The following is a 17,471-nucleotide window of genomic DNA, read 5'->3' on the forward strand; positions in this document are numbered from 1 at the left end:
ACCCCCTAAACCCAGGAAGGAACCCTAAACCCCACCCATGTCTCTTCCGCCCATCTTTTGGCTGCTAGCATCTTTATTCGCCAATCAGAAATAACTTGGGGGCAGCGTCACATCGTGTCACTTGGGTCAACCTGTAGACTCTCTCATCTCTGGGACAACCAGGTCTGGAGGAACCAGTATTGTTAGCATTAGAATTCAGGCATCAGTTGACTTTCTATGTTTAATATTTTGTCAACATTAGTATTACTGTGGCATATTAATTCAGAAGTCAATTTCATGTGTGCTTTTGTGTGTGTGATATACATTTATAATGTACATGTATGTGGTATATGGGTCTGTACATAAAGGCGTGAGGGCTAAAGGAGGATGTTAGGTGTCCTGCTCTGTCACTCTACCATAGTTCTCTGAGACAGGGTCTCTCTCAGAGCCTGGAGCCCACTAGCTATCTTTACTAGAAGCCACAGACATCAACACAGACCCCTCCTGCTGCGTGGCCATGGACCCAGCCGTGGCCCTCAGTGGCAGTGTGAGCTGGGATTTCACCATCACCTCACATGGTGGGACAGGGTACTACGTACAAGCTGCTCATGATGCTCAAGTGTGCTGCTTCTCTCTTGCTTCCACCTGTCCATCACATACGTACACACTGTAGTGGTTCCTGCCATGGAGGGCTACACAGGTGGTGGGCCACTGGGTGTCCTCCTTCTCCCACACTGACAAGTGGACCACCAAGGTCTACTTTAAAAAGGCTTGTTTAGGGCTGGAGAGATGGCTCAGTGGTTAAGAGCACTGACTGCTCTTCCAGAGGTCCTGAGTTCAATTCCCAGCAACCACATGGTGGCTCACAAACCATCTGTAATGAGATCCGATGCCCTCTTCTGGTGTGAATGATGACAGCTATGTTGTACTTAAATGTAATAAATAAATAAATCTTTAAAAAAGAGTCTAGATCCAGGGCTTTGAGAGTTGGCCCACACCTACATCTACCCTATCTCTGAATTCATGGTGTGTATGAAAGGGCTGGCTCTTTAGTGCAAAGCTGCAGGATCTCCAGGACACAGGGCAAAAACAAGATGTCCCAGAGGAGTCCCTGGAGGGTCCAGTATCGATAGTGTAGCATAAACAAAAGGCCTCAAACCAGACCAGTGACTCATGCAATGGACATTTATAAGTGAAGGGAGTGGGGCTGAAAGGCTGTACTGTGGAATCACTGTGAGCTTCCATGGTGAGATTGTTTCTCTGCTATGTTTTTTTTTTTTTTAATTTTTAAAATTTTTTTGTTTCAAGGGCAGAGGGGAAGTCGGGGCACATGATGTGAAAATCACAAAGAATCAGTAAAAAGGCTTGTTTTGCCTTTGTTTTTGTTTGTTTTTTAAGTAACCCTTGGGGATGGAGAGATGGCTCAGTGGTTAATAACACTTGCTGCTCTTCTGGAGGACCAGGGTTCGATTCCCAGCACCCACATCAATCATCCCATGACTGACAGTAACGCTACTTCCAGGGGCTCTGGGCACTGTCACCATCTTCTGGCTTCTGGGCACTGAACACATGGTGCATGGACATGCATGCAGACAAAACAGCCATGTGTGTAATAAAGTAAATTTTAAGCTCACCTTTATATACAGGTATGCGTTCTTTGTGTACTATAAAGCATTGAGTGGCCCAATTCCCTCCACTGAAGGAGTGAATCCTATGCCTGAGGTTTGAGAGAAGGTGGCTAGGGAGGTTTTGCTATCCTGTACTTTAAGATGTAGGGTCCCATTGGGCTTTGAGGGCATTACCAATATCCTAAGGAATTTATATACCAGCTCTTTCTTCCTATGTCACAATTTATGCCCTGAAATCACAATGAAAGTAATTGGTATCTGGGAACATGATACGATTTGGTTCCAGAGATCAGGGCTCTTTGTGGGCCCTGAAGGTTGGATGACAGGTGCTTCAGGTTGCTGGTGGGCTCTCCAACACGAGTGCAGTTTACCGAGGAGTTAAACTCAAGCCTCCCAGAGAGAAGGCTGCACACTGTCTTGTTTGGAACCTGGCGTTCTAAGCAGTAGAGGGGGAATAAAAACATCTCAGGCTACCTGTGGCTCCGTGTGTGAGCATCTTTGTGGAGGACTGGCAAAAACGGGCCTTTGTGTTCGTGTACCTCTCCTCCCTAAGTGATTGTGCCAGTAAGAATGGAGGCCAAATACCCAGGCTGGGCTGTGTTGTGCTAGGGAAGAGGAAGCTGCAGGCAGATGAACTCTGGAAGGTTCCTTTGTGCATTGACGTATTTTCCTGCCACTCCCATGCGTTTAATCTTCCCTCTAGCGTGTTGGTAGATGCCTTGTTTGATCTCCTAGTTGTCATGAAGCAAATCGATGTTGAAAGTCAGTACATCTATAGAGAGGAGGTAGATGTGGTTAAATGGCCGTCTTGGGACTTGGAAGCCAGAAACTCTTAAGACGGCAGGGACCCTTTTGTCTGGATGAGCTGACATCAGGAATTTGAACTTTAAATAATCGGCCGTTGGATGCAGAAACACTGCCAGTTTCCAGCCCTCGTGTTTCAAAACCTGCTTCTGTTGTACACTTCAGTGAGGCTGTGTTCTGCCAGGTGCAGACCTTCCATGGTAATAGGGAGAAGGTTGTCTTTGGATCATTTTGGTGTTTGACTGTAATCTCTGGAATTAGAAAAGGGGACCTTTTATTTTGCTAATTTATTCTACTTTGCCATTTTATCCCATAATACTCAGAGAGGCCGGGGTAACTAAGGCAAGGTGACTTTGTACTGCCAATCTGGGAATAAAACTGAAACAGTTCCAAGGGCTAGCTCAGTTTTCTTCCTGACTACATCGTTTCTTCACATAGCTTGTGCTGGAGTAGATTCAGTAAAACTCCCAGATTTCTTGCGTGAACAACACCATGATGTATTGCGATATTTTTTTTGTCCTAAGTATATAGTTGCTTATTTTTAATCAAAGGGTAGGGAAAGGATAAAATAGGATTAAGTAAAATAGAATTAAACATAAAGATTTACAAATGGGGTGGGGCCGTGCTGGAGAGGCGTCTTGGCAGTCAAAGAGCAGCTCTGCAGAGGACCTCACGGTGGCTCCCAAGCATCTGAAACTCCAGATGCGATTTCCTTTTCTGCCTTCTGCAGGTACCAGGCATGCACATGGTACACTACCGCCTTCAAGCAAAGCAGTCATAGTAGAACAAAAAAGTCAGTATTTTTTAAGTCTACAAATTGATACTTGACAGTAGCTAAAAGAAATTGTTCATGTGGCACAAACGACTTCTGTGCAGACACTCCACGTCCTTTTATTTTTCCTGCATATGTTTTTCTTACCAAACATGGGGTTCTGTTTTCCAATACCATGTGCTCACCTAGTCCAACTCTAAATGAATAGAAACGGCAGTGTGTGTGTGTGTGTGTGTGTGTGTGTGTGTGTGTGTGTATGTATGTAGAGAGAGAGAGAGAGAGAGAGAGAGAGAGAGAGAGAGAGAGAGAGAGAGAGAGTTTAACAGAGTCTCAGTCGCTCTATTTTTACCAATGAAGACGGATTTACCAATGGGAGCCGGATGCTGGGGTGCAAGCTGGCTAGCTCAGAGAGGCAGAGAAAGCACCCAGCCGACCTTCCTCCTCAGCCCATGCCCCTCCAGGAATGCCGTTCTCTCAGAAAACCTCCTTCAAACTCATGACCCTCCCTTCTACTCCCTGTGTGTCTCTCTGTCCGTCCTCCTGACTCCCTCTTACTTTCTATTTTTTTTAATAATCCTATGTTCACTCTTGGATTAAAGGTGTACACTATGGCTGAGCCACACCAGGACTAAACACAGGTTTTTTTTCCCCAGTAAATAACACAGTCTTGGGTTCACAGTGTGCTCAAATATCCTGTAGCCACACTGAGTCACATCAGAGTTTTGACCGTGGTCTGACAAGTGTCATGTTACAAATTGTGTACAATTCTACAGTAGTAAAATAAACGTTTTCTCATTGAAAAATGCATGCATACTCATCCTCAAATCTTGACATCACAAGATGGCTGAAGAATTGTCCCTAAGTCAAGTAGCTAACTAGATCTGGGCAAGTTGATTCTTCCTGGACAACTGCTCCTACTGAACTGAAGGACAGGGCCACGTAAGCACCTGTGGCCAGCAAGGCCATCTGAGACACAGCGGAGTAAAGGTGGGCACGGTCTAATCAAAGCTGTGTGCCCGGCTAACCCAGACTCGCTCTCATCCCTCAGACTCACTAACCGTTCTTAGTCTAACAGCCAATTGTTTGGGAGAAAGTCAAGTTTCTTACTCACTTTCATCTAGTTTCCTCTAACCATTTCTCCTGAAATTTAATAAGGAGGTAGTCAGGTCTCTCCCAGTTGACCTTTAATTTATATTGACTCATGCTATCTGTACAAGGTGTTTAGATGGCAGATAGAAAGCAACACGCAAGTGCGTTGAGGTGGGGGAAGATTTAAATCTTGCTGGCTGAGCTGATAACGTTTCAAGCAGATTGACCGGGGAGCTATAAGGTTAAAAGTTCTGGGTTTTCCTTTCGTTTTTGTTTTTAGACTTATTTATTTTATTTTTACATGCATGAATATTTTACCTGCGTATATGTATGTGTACCACATGCATGCCCGGTGCCCATGGAGGTCATAAGAGAGTGTTAGATACTCTGGAACTGGAGTTAAAGGTGGTTGTGAGCCACTCTGTGGGTGCTGGGAACCAAACTCAGGTCCTGCAAGATAAGTGAGTGCTCTTGAACACTGAGCCATCTCTCCAGCCCCTAAAGCTCGTATATTAAAATGAAGTGATATTGGTGTCTACTTTACCAGGCTATTTTGGGGTTACATGAGTAAATACACACAGACACAACCAACACTCAATAAATACTAGCGTTTGTTAGCTTCTTCAGCTACTTCCGTGACTCATCTACCTCATGCTTAGCGTTGAATAGGCACTGGCTTGGTCTCTGTCTCTGAAGATGCCCGTGAGGAACAGCCCTAGAGAAGATATTTCCGCCTGCCACTCATTGGCTGGCTGACGCTCCCATCCTCCAAGAGAGGTGCGTGCTGGAGAAAAGTCACCACCAGGGCCACACAAGTCCTTCCCAGTCTCTGCCTTCAGATCAGAACCCAGACTTCATAACCAGAATCCCTGCAAAGTGTCTGCTGTGGGCTCCCCCTGCTGGCCCGTCCAGCCTGCATGCAAATCAGTGGTGGGATAAACTTAAAAATTTAGCTTTAGATTCCGAGGCATGTTTTGTAAAAGATACATTTGAAAACTTTCTTTGGCATATGAAGACACATGACACGTGCTCGTGTCCCTTCTTGCCGTCTGCATTTTGAGATGGAATGCTCTCACAGTTTTCAATTTGGGGGAGTTTCACTGTGATTTCAAGGGGGACCAGTCGTGACAGGCGGAACCACTTTACAGCACAGTCCCAAAGAACTGGAAATGTGTTATGTTCCAATATGGTAGTGAATATTCCAGAATCTTGTTTTTCAGAGTCTGTTTTTTTTTTAAAAGTCAATGATATGAGAACTTATTAATATTCTTCAAAGGTCATAGCTTAGGCTCCTGGGGCAGCACTGTATGTATCAAATAGTAATATCTCAGGTCTCTTGAGTGGTCAATCATTTATCTGGAGTCATAATCTATCAATAAAATGTGCCACAAATGACCCCACATTGCATTTTCTTTCTTTCTTTTTGTGCGAGAGTGTGCCTGTGTGTTAGACTGTGGATGCATTTGTGGAGACCAGGGACTTGGAGCTTCTCAATTAGGCTAGGGCCTGCCTGTGTCCACCTCTCCAGCATTGGGACCACAAACACCTTTCATCATGTTTGAGATGAGCTCTGGGAACCAAGTCTGGTCCCCAGTCTCGCATGCCACCCACTTTCCTGACTGAACCACCGGACCAGCCATAAACTTGCATTTACGGATAGTCATTGAGGGCCTTTATGTTTCCCTCCCCACAGTCTCCGGTCATCCACCTTTCCTCTACCTTTGTTACTAGGATCGAACAGCATCAATCGGATGACTGCAAACATGGAAAACGGGGAGAATGAAGGAACCACCAAGATCATTGCGCCCTCACCAGTGAAAAGGTCAGTGTGTGCGGTACGTGATCTATGAAAGGTTAGCAAGGCTGAGAATCGATTCACTTTGGTAATTAACTGATTAGCACTTTTAACCCACCCAGGGACTCTAGTAGACAGTGTCTAAGCCAAAAAATGTATTACGTCAGCAAAAGTCAGACACCGGAACCTGCCTCTCATGGAGGAAGTCACAGACCGTATGCATGCCCGGTCTGCAGCGTGTATCAGCACACTGAAAATTCCATGTGGTCTTTAAAATCGTAGTGCAATGGACTAAACTTAAATCTTAAGAGACAATATTCCTCACAGTGGTGCTCTGAGCACTGGGATGAGGTCAGCAGCTTTAGAGACCCCAGGGCCTCAGCATTCAGAGGTTGCATATGTATGAAGACCCGCCATGTTCCTGGGCATTAGTTTCCCAGAGCCATTCCCACTGGGAAAAAAACCTCCTCTTAATATCCTATATGAATTGGTTCCTGAAAGATCTGCTTTGTTCTCTGTTAAGGGAGTTTTAGAGAAATTTTTTCCGGTCTCCAATTACATCCATGGAGGAGAGTTATCAGCACACAATGAGCAGCTTTGAGGGGCTCACTTTCCCTGTAGAGGCTACCCTACTTGCATCATGGAGAGGAGATCCCAACAGTCAGAGCTGTGTGATATGCAGGGATGCCTTAGCTCATCCTCCACTCCATCCTTTGTTAGTTAACAATGGCGCCTTCATTCAACTGCTCTGTAGTGACGCCGAGGAATGAAGGCCAATTCCCAGTAAGAAAATTACAAAAATAGAAGATTCCAGAGCTGTGAAGTTTCCCCTACACTTTTTTGGGCCCGTCTCCTTTTCTTCAGTTCTGAGGCATTCTCCTTACAAATCGACCTTTTGGAAGGACACATTCCTCACCTTTGAATGTGTCTTCCCTCCCTGTTTCCCTAGTTGGACTTGCATTGCTGGGTGGAGGTAACTACGGCTGCAGGTTCAGGGCTTGCTCATGATATAGCCGACATAAGAACAGTGATCTTCTGTGAAATTCAAACCTCCAAGCCTCATGGAGATAACCCAGTCTCCTTTGCAACCCACTGTGCTGCAGATGAGAAGGAGTTCAGGAAGGGAACACAGTTACTGTGTCACTTGGGATTTTGTTACTCTTTAACAGTCGGCTGCTTGTGGTCGTTTCATCTCTCTCGTCTTCCCTGCCTCCCTCTCCCCTCCTCAGTTTTCCTTCCTAACTTAGTAAACACATACACTTTGTGCTACTGTACTAGATCTTCACGGGCCTTCTTCTTTTTTCTCAGTTCAAAAGGAAAGTATTTACTTTGAAAGCTTGATCTTTGAGATTTTGGTTTTAAATTATTGAGCAATATATTGAACCTATGTAAAACATGCCTACTATCTACTAAACCTTTGATGCGTGTGCCCTGGTCGGATGTACCTTGTGCAGGTGTATGGCTATTCCTGTGTGGATAGAGTGTCCCAACAGATGTTTGTTACTTTTGTGTTTGCAACACCCTTGTCACTTTCTCTGGTTTCTCTTTCTCCCCATGTTGCAATTGCTAAGAATTCTGCTAGGGCCCTATTCTGTAACAACACCCAGATCCCTCTAAGGACCAGGATTAAACGTGGATTAGCAACTAAGTAACTCTTTTTCTCTGCAAGCTAAGACTCCAGAGGAAGGGAGAAGTGACCCTTGTGTCCTTCCGCTGGTCTCTTCTGTTTCCCTAGGTGTGCCTGAACAATTTGTTGGGCTTGAGTAACTACTCAGTTATATTTACATTCTTAGGGCAGAAAGATGATACTGGGTCAGGAAATGGCACTCAGAAGTCATTCTGATCCGGAAGGATGGAGCCAAGATATCCGGAAGCTAGACAGAGGTCAGATAGGGTAGCCCGATCCTCCCCGGAGTTAACTTTCAGTCCTTCAGAGCCAAACTTGGAGCCAGGGAGTCTGGCTACTGCTGTAAAGTCTGCCTAGCCTCATGTGAATGGGTGCCCTGTGTCTTAGTTAACCTTTGTATTGTTGTGACAAAACACTTTGACCAAGGGAACTTATAAAAGAAGACATTTAGTTTGGGGTTTGGGGTTCCAGTGGATTAAGTCTGTGGCCATCATCCTGATAGAAAGCAGGCAAGCAGGTATGGCACTGGGGCAATAGCCGGGAGCTTGCTTCTGGTCTGTAAGCTTGACGCAGAGAGAGCTAGCTGGGAAGAGCCTGGGCTTTTGAAGTCTCAGTGCATGAGTAACACACCTCTCCAAACTGCTCTACCAACTACGGGCCAAGTATCTAAACACAGGAGCCTATACAGACCAGTTTCGTTCAAACCACTACACGCAGCTTCTCCTCCCTTTCAGCTTGCTGCCTTTCTCTACCTGGTGGCAGCTATCGCTTCTCTTCCTGGGAAGGACTCTCTCCCCTCTCCTCCTTCCCACGCCCATCATTAGGCAAGTATTCTCTCTTGTGGAGCAAGACTCCAGTTCAATCCGAGAGCAGTTGGTGAGCCCCATCAATATTCCAGTGTTCCACTTGTGGGCACATGTTGCCCGGCAGGCCAGTATTACAGAGCTCAAACCTCTCCTGGGTAAGTCTCCCGCTGGCTTTTCAACCCAGTGGCCTACACAGACACTATGAAAGCTGGTCAGGAGGAAGAAGGTTTCCAGATCATTCAAGCTTGGTTTCTGTATATGCTGCAACCCAGTTGTGTTACTTCCCATTACCGTCTAGTTATGGCGGCAAGCAAGAGCAACGGCAGCCGCCGTTCTGGGAGCCTCTGCGGCCTCTCTGACTGAACTCATAGGAAAGGAAGCAGATGGTAGAAATGGAGGAACCCAGATAGAGATAATCACACAGCATGTACCGAGGACTGGGATGGTTGGTAGCTGTGCAGTCTCTGAAATGAGGCGAAACTGCCCAGTGGAACTAAGATGTAACGTTGCATGGGAAGATGGTCCAAGCAGAGGAAAAGCTCCTGAAGGTACAACATGAAGGGGTTTAAACAGGAGCTGTTTGCATGCAGCAGGCCAATGACAAGGCTACCTCCTCAGTGATAGGCTCCCCTTCATCCCATGGCTTTAGTTCTGCTATCAAATTCATTGTAACGGACAACTTAATTATTAAATAAAAAGTATTTTTATTATGAAAAAAAAAACTTGTAGGAAGGTATCCCACACCAGACATTGAGATTTTTATCTAGTAACTCATGACTTCTGGAGAAAGTACTGTCATTTATACAGAATACTCCATTTAAACTCCTTTAAAATGTGCATATATATACATGTATATATGTGTAACTACACACATATATAACACAACATCATATACATTTAGATACAGCATATAATATACAGGTACTCCGTATATAGACCATCCTGGTCCTAACCTTAGAGATCCATTTGCCTCTCTGTGCCTTCCAAGTACTTGGGTTAAATGCCTTTGCCACATACCCTGACTTAAGTTATGCTTTTAAATTAATTTACCAAGTAGTGCTTTTGTGTAAGGCCTTTCCACAGATCTTTCTTTTTGACTCAACAAAATGAAATTCCCACTATCTTCTCCTCCTCACTACAGTGGAGTCTTTAGAGAGTTTCTTAACAATTGGTCAGCTTGGTTTTTCTTCCCATAAAACTAGAGTCAGGGAGGAGACACAAAAGTGCTTACAGGAGAGACACATTTATTAATCTGTCATTTTGGGTTCTTTTTGGAAGGAGTCACAGCTATAAACACGGAAGTATGTGTACATATACGCCAAAGCGGTTTTGTCTTCTGAGTAAATCTGTGAATTAACGTAACTTTTTGGTCAACTTATTTTCTATTCTTTATTATTGAAGTTTTAAAAAAGCAAAGAATGAAAACAGTCCTGACCCCCAAAGAAGCAAATCTCATGCACCATGGGAAGAAAACGGGCCCCAGAGGTGAGCAGGCTCTCTGCCTTTGGACAGAAATCAGCAGAGGGATGTGTCATAGCTTGGTCAGTCAGGAAACGGACTGCTCTGTGGCTGAAATGCTGAAGTGGGAGTTTCCTAATGTGAAGCCTTTTAGAGCAAGAGAAAGGAAGCCAGTGTGCATCGCCTACAAGGCCACTGTAATCATTTAGAGCAGTGGTTTTCCACCTGTGGGTTGTGACTCCTTTGGGGATCACATATCAGATGTCCCGCACTTCAGATATTTACATTATAGTTCATGACAGTAGCAAAATTACAGTTATGAAGTAGCAATGGAATGCTCTTATGGTGGGGGGTGGGGGTCACCACAACATGAGGAATGATTGCAGCATTAGGAAGTCTGAGAACCACCACTCTAGAGTAAGGTTATAGCTGAATAGAGTTCCGAATGACATTAATGGTAACACCCACACTCGTGAAAACTCCCAACCTGGTACATGAACTTCTCTCTCTCTCCAGTGGACTCTACAACTCCCCCAGTGACCGCACTAAGTCACCAAAGTTTCCCTGTACCCGGCAGCGCAACCTCTCCTGTGGCAGCGACAATGACTCCTCGCAGCCAATGAGGCGAAGGTGGGCCCAACACAGTTCTGATTGCAGTGTGATCGGAAGCTTGTTCTTTTTCTCTAAACAATGCAAGTTAGGGAGCCTAAAGTGTTTCTCTGAAACAGTTTTAGAGAATACTTTTATAAAATATTTACGGTCACTTGCTTTCTGTATTTAAAATGGCTAACTTAAGAACCACAGATACGATGCTAGCTGTATGATGTGCATTGCAAAGCAGCCACAGTAAGTGTTAAATGGTACCACTGTGGAAAGTGGAACCACACTTTAAAGCCCAGGCGTTCTGTCGTCTAACGTGTTAGCATCTGTGAGCCTCTTTCAGAGCACACACTGTGAACCTGCTGCCTTCTACAGCGAAGGTCGGGATGCACATGTGGTTCTGCTCCTGTGCAGGCTTAACCACCACCAAATTAGTATAAGGTGGGGATCGTGTATCTGTGTATCTGTGTGTCTTATGTGGCTTAATCGTGTTAGAGGCAGCGGAAGGACAAAGGGGCGGGTGGTGGTGGCAGGGCCCTGTCCTCTCCTCTGAGAATGTGTGGGAGGATGATGCGTGCGTGGGAAGGAGATGGGGCCGAGGCTTTAGATGTCTCTCGGGAAGTTTGGCTTTGAAAGAGAGGAGAGACAGGTGGAAGAGGAGGAGTCGCATAGAGTCAAAGTTTACACTGAGGGCTGCTGCGATGGCTCAACTGGTAAAGGTACGCGCTGCCAAGTGTGAAGATCCGAGTTCAATCCTGGGACCCAGATAGTGGAAGGGGAGAACCAACTCCTTCAAGCTGACCTCTGACCTCTCACGCACAAGCACTAATAAACAAACACGCAATGATAAGAGAAGGTTTATGTTGATAACATTAAAAGCTAAAAAAAAAAAAGGGGGAGGTTGACCTGGAAGTTGAATCTGTGTGAGAGGTAAGTGGTAGTTAAGGAAGATGGTTGTGAAGACAGTGGCTTGGGACTCTTATAGCACAAGGGGTGGGGCGGGGTGGGGCGGGGTGGGGTGGGGTGGGGTGGGGGAGCTAGCCTTTGTTGTCAGCACAGTTCCGTAAGTAGCAGGGACGTATTGGTAAGTTTTTGTTTCAGGAAGAGGGAAGATGGAAGCGTCTTATCTGATGCCGCCTTTGCCTTTGGGAGGAGAAAGCAGAGAGACGCTAAGGCAGAGGCACCTTAGGCAAAGGAAGATGTTGACAGCATGCTCCAGGAGCAGTACTTAGGTCAGAAAAGGGTCAGTCTGTCGAACGGCGGAAGCATCATCAGGAAAGCAGTTTGTCGGTGTAAGGAACATTTGCTTGCTCAGTTCCTTCTGCCGCTGGTGCCCAGCTAGCGGCTGACCCAGAAAACCTGGATAAAAGGCAGAGCCGGGGAAGGTCTGAACACTGTCACGTGGGTCACTGGACACCCAAGCTGAGGGGATGCCATAGGCAGGGGTCATGGGGTCAGAGGCGCAGGGTGAGGACAGGAGAGTAAGCAGGGATGGTGACAGTTTGCAGTCATGCACGTCTCCTCTATGCACTGTGCCTTAAAGAGTCATTTCTCTTGTTTTTAAATTGTGTGTGTGTATGTGTGTGTGTGTGTGTGTGTGTGTGTGTGTGTGTGCTGGGGAAGGGTGTGTGTGTGTGTGTGTGTGTGTGTGTGTGTGTGTGTGTGTGTGTGTGTGTGTGTGTGTGTGCGCGGGGGCCTGCAGTGCTCACTCCCGGGAGCTGGGGTTACAGGTCACTGGGAGTCACCTGACAACTGAACTCGGGTTCTCTTCAGGAACAGTGCCTGCTCTCACCTGCTGTGCCATCTCTCCAGCCCCATTTTCTTCTACCTCATAACTGTTTATGGAGGTCCTGTTAGCACTGAGGCACTCTGGGCTAGAGGGATGGCTCAGGGGTTCGGAACTCTGGTTGTTCTTGTGGGAGCCAGCTTTGATTCCTAATTCTCAAATAGTAGCTCACGGTCGTCTGTAACTCCAGTTCCAGTGGATTCTTCTGCCCTTGGAGGGCACCAGGCACATGCATGGTATGTAGGCATACATGCAGACAAAACACCCATGCATGTATAATAAAGCCACTAAAAGGAGAAACGGGTCCCAAAGCTCTTCCAGGGGAAAGACAGGATTCCGATTCATGTAATGAGTGTTACATGGTCTGGTTCCAGTACCTGTGTGTTTTTAACAAGATGTCCTATTAGAAGTGCTCAGAGGTAAACAGGAAGTAGGGGGTGATGAGATAATAAAGGTCAAAGCTTTGGAGGTGGTTAGAGATAATAAAGGTCAAAGCTTAATGAAGGTGTAGGGTAGTGAGTTGTGGGTGAGGCTATTATAAGAGATGAGGAATTCCAGGCCAGGGCATTGGGAAGTACATCCAAGTGAGAGCTGGAACCACTAAAAGTTGGCTTAGAGGGCTACAGACCTGGAAGCCACAGGGTAACCCTGTTGTTGGACAAGGGTAGCTTATTCAACGTGGCTGTTACTCATAGGCTACAGCCTCACTGTAGATGACAGGATGCTTGGAGCCAGCGGTGGTGTGTGGACATAACTGACAAGCGAACCAGTCCAGAAGGCGTCTGAATTCACGGATGTGAAGCTCTGCGTGCTCTCTTAGCTGTCGATCGAGCTGCCTTCTGTAACGTCTTCTTTTCTCTTCCTCAGGAAGGCTCACCACAGTGGGGAAGACTCAGATCTAAAGCAACGGAGGCGGTAAGGAAGCAAAGGGAGGAACCAGAGGGGAGAAAGGATGCGGGTGTTCGTGGGGATTTCTCCCTCTCTGCGTGTCTCGCAAGTCTTTGGGTTCTAGCGCCAGTGGCAGCCGGGTCTCAGTCTTTCCCTCTGTTCCGTCCCTTGCTACTTCCCCTTATTTCCTGTTCCTTTTGTGCCCCTGAGGAGCTGTCTCAAGCTGTGCCCTGCCCCATTCTAAACCACTCCACCACGTGGCTTAAAGTGATGACAAACATTGTGTGTGTCCAAGTGGATCGCACAGGCAGAGGTCAGATGGTTGCCGCTGCTGGGCTGCCCAAAGGGCCTGCCTCTCTCGTGTATGTCGGCAGGGTGTTTGGAGGCACAGGCTTCTTTAGAGGGTGGTAGAAGGAAGCAGGACGCAAATTGCCTTCTGGGCTAGTTTTGGAACCCGCAGGCTATCTCCCTCACCTCATTCTGTTGGTAAAAACTGTCACATGATCAGTACAAATTCAGAGTAGTGGCAATAAGTCTGCCTGCCCCTGTGAGGGGCTGGAGGAGGCGAGGAATCCCTGATTTACCCTCCATGTTTGTGTTAGCTTTGCCAAGCTGGTTTTGTTTGGCATAATGGATCTTCCGAGTCCTTTCTGGGAATCCCTCTCATGTCCAATTTCCTCTTCGTCCTGTCCCGCTCTCTCTCTCTGAGTTGCAGCGGTAGCTCAGATGTTTGACCGAATCCAGAAACACTTCACTTAAGATGCGTCTTTGAGTTGGCATACATGACTTTTCTACCACATTACTTGTAGAGCGCCTGATGAACCTGCCTATAGTCTGTCATAAATGTTTTTGTTTCCTTTTTGCTTTGTCTTCAGGTCGCGCTCACGCTGTAACACGAGCAGTGGTAGTGAGTCAGAAAATTCTAACAGAGAACACCGGAAAAAGAGAAACAGGTAACAGCCAAATGCCGTAGTTCCTGGACCCATGCTATGGGGCTGGCGCTGGCCTTGGGAGCGGATGTGTTCTGCAGGCCTGAGCCTGCCTTCTTTGTTGCTGGCCCTGAAGCCACTGTTTTACATCACTGATCTAAGTAATCTCTAGAGTCAGATCATTAAACAGCTTGATAGTGGAAGTACCTTCTTGTCTTTTTCTTTTCAAGATAATTCTATATTTAGGTCATAATATGTGTTGGATTTATGTAAGATGGGAGGAGTTTGTCATTTGTGTGGTGATTCCTCTTTGAAGTACCTCTGGATGTGATATCTCTTATCTCATCCCAAGTTGACACTTATCATCTTAGAGAGTCTATTAATCTTAGCTTCTCCGTGTCTACAGCATTTCCAGTCACATGAGGTCCACCAGGCCAGTGTATTTAGTCGGACGTTGAAGGACTGGATCTTTTTAGAGCGTGTTCCTAAGATCAGTTGGTAACAGCGTTAGTGTTGGCCAGTGTGTTAAACATGTCTCCCTAGTAATGTCCAAACCGATTACTTATGAACAACAGGTATTCGTGAGCTATGGAAACACCACCAGGGCAGGCGTCAGAGGGATTTGACTGTCAGTTTTACCAGTCAAACCTAGTGGTCCTTAACTGGGAACGCTCTGCCCTTTCGGAGGACGTTTGGCTGTGTTTGGAGACATTTATTTTTGTTACATTGGGATAGGAGAGATTATTACTGACCAGAGTTGATGCTAGGTGTTCTCCAATGTGGAAGGCAGACGCCATAGCAAAGGTGCATCCGGTACTAAAACATCAGTGATGCTGAGAGGGAGGGAGGGGGGATGGAGGGAGGGAGGGAGAAGAGAGGTAGGGAGGGAAGGAGGGAGGAGGGAGGGAAGGAGGAAGGGAGAAAGGGAGGGAGGGAGGATGGAGGGAGGGAGGAAGGGAGGAAGGAAGAGAGAGCCCTTCCGATCACCAAGAGGCTCAGGCCTGCTTGTTCTTTTCTAAGTCATCTTCTCTTCTCTGAGATGAAGCGGTTGGACTGGACTCTAAGGTCATTCTTTAGTGCTTGGGAGCTTTGTGCCAAGCACAGAGGGAATGGTCTACACTGACTGCAAAGCTGGTGTAATAATGACCCAGACAGCACCTCGAGAAGCCTCTTGCTCAGGGAAGCTTCCCGCCTCCCGCTCTCTTAGAGGCTGGAATTACACGGGACAGCCGCAAGATCTCCGTGTGTTCTGACACTCCTCAGAGAAACAATTTCAGTTTGTGTGTCTGTGAAAATCCAATCATTAGAGGCAACTCTCCCTTAGGGGCCTTCTTCCTGCTGTAAAAGCAAACAGTTTCCTACAAAACAAAACAAATTGCTCGCTTTTTCTGCTTAACAACTTGTGCTCATTTCATCACGCCAGAGTCTGTTTGTTTTATTTCGTGCCTCCCAAACTGTGCTCCTCAATGGCCCGCTCTCAACGGCCAGAAGAAGATAACCTGCTTAAAAACAGTGTCTTCGGGAGCGGAATGTGCTAAGGGCGACATTTGCTATTAAAAATGAAACGGAATCGGAAGGTTGCACCCGATCCTTAAATTGTTCGATTGCTGGCCTGGCTGTGCTGGCTTATGTCCCTGTAGCTGCCTCTTTCCTGGAGAATTTTACCTCTGTCTCCCACAGATTTTTTTTAAAATCATATTTCTTGGTGTTAGAATGGCATCGCTCCTGAATGGACAGGGGTCTATGTACTTCGTAGTGACGACGATGAGAAGTGGTTTTCAAAGCACACAGTCACATACTACAGAAAGCATACAGAAGGCTTTTGTGATTGCTTCTGCCTGTGGCAGTGTTGCCTTGGGATCACGCACGTTCCTGTGTCCCCAGGAGATGAGGCGTAGCGGACAGCAGGCAGAGGAAGAAGCGTGTTTAGCTCTGACCACTGTCCAGGCAGGTTCCGCCTCAGCAGTCAGGTGTGCACGGAAGGAGGGCTCCGTGTCAGGTTGCCCCTTTTGGGTGTCCACTTGCCTAACTCCAGCCCCTCCCTCGAGGAGATGCCTCCTTTTGCATCAGACCTGAACATTGCCCCTTCAGCTCTGCTCCTGTTAGGATGGCTTCTGTGTACAGCAAGGGACTGCTTCTTGACATCCGACGTTGTGTGAATTCGGGAGACCCAGTGAGGTACTGAACCTTCAGCCTCCTGCGCTTCCCTCTCCTTGGCTGCTAGTGGGGCCCAGTGACTTCTCAGCACTGCCCTGTGCCTTTGTGAACGGTTTGCGGTGACCATAGCATCGGTCACACAGAACCTGGTACCTGCTGATGCTGTTTCCTCGTCTCTGCTGCGAGGGCCTACCTGACACAGCCCACTCTCTTGTCTTGGTTTGGGAAATTGTAACCTTGGGGCAACTTTTGGGCAAGCTCGTTTTTTACATGGTTTTTAGCGAGTACTGATTACATGTAACAGTCATTTGGTTATGCCATTTTTACACATGAACAGGATCCATGTCAACCACTGTCGCTCCCGTTGCCCTCCCTTGCCCTCTTCCTGCTGCTCTCACTGATCCGGCCCCTTCTCTCACCCAGTTTCCCTTCTACTTCCAGGTCTCGTTTCGTTTTTGTTTTTGTTTTTTTGTTTTTGTCCCCTTCTTCCTGGGTTTTACAAATATTTATTTATACATAAAGGGAGCTCCCTCTTGGTATTTTTAAGACAGGGTCTTGTGAAGCTCCATTGGCCTCTAACTTGCTGCGTAACGCAGGATGACCTTCAAGCTCTGCTCTTCAATCTCCACCTCTGGGGGCTGTTAGAGGTCTGCACCACTGTTGTGCTGTGTTTATGTGCTTCTGGGGATCAAGCCCACAGCTTCATGCATCCTGGGCAAGCACTCTACCAACCGGGCTACATCTCCAAGCTAGGAAATCTCTAGTAGGCCTGAGGCCACTCTGGAAATTTTTGTTGTTGCTCCTTTTTCTCCCTCCCTCCCTCCCTCCCTTTCTTTCCTTTTTTAAAAATAAACCCGACTTATCGGTGCTTACTTCTACTCTATTGATTTCATGGGTAAGATTTGAACACCTCCATTGTGTGTGAGGAGATATGCTGTTTACTAATAGAGTTCATCCGGAAGAGGCTTTTAGCACCACCTAGAGAGTCAAAGTCTGGAGCTGGAGATATGGGTCAGCGGTTAGGAACACTGATTGCTTGCTCTTCCAGAGGTCCCGAGTTCAGTTCCCAGCATCCCCATCGAGGCTCACAACCCTCTATAAAGGGATTCGGTGCCCTCTTCTGCCATACAGGTGTTCACGCAGCAGAGCACTC

General features: G+C 46.8%; 1 protein-coding gene across 1 annotated transcript in view; it reads left to right on the forward strand.

The window, feature by feature from the left end:
• Epb41l4a (erythrocyte membrane protein band 4.1 like 4A) overlaps nt 1-17,471 on the forward strand; it is a 205,883-nt gene that overhangs the window by 164,375 nt on the left and 24,037 nt on the right. Inside the window, exons 13-17 of the mRNA XM_032885655.1 lie at nt 6,004-6,094; nt 9,902-9,985; nt 10,475-10,588; nt 13,212-13,259; nt 14,108-14,185. Of these exons, the coding sequence (XP_032741546.1) occupies nt 6,004-6,094; nt 9,902-9,985; nt 10,475-10,588; nt 13,212-13,259; nt 14,108-14,185 (415 nt within the window). The remainder of the gene's footprint in view (nt 1-6,003; nt 6,095-9,901; nt 9,986-10,474; nt 10,589-13,211; nt 13,260-14,107; nt 14,186-17,471) is intronic.

This window comes from Rattus rattus, chromosome 15, assembly GCF_011064425.1.
Source record: "Rattus rattus isolate New Zealand chromosome 15, Rrattus_CSIRO_v1, whole genome shotgun sequence".
NCBI lineage: Eukaryota > Metazoa > Chordata > Mammalia > Rodentia > Muridae > Rattus > Rattus rattus.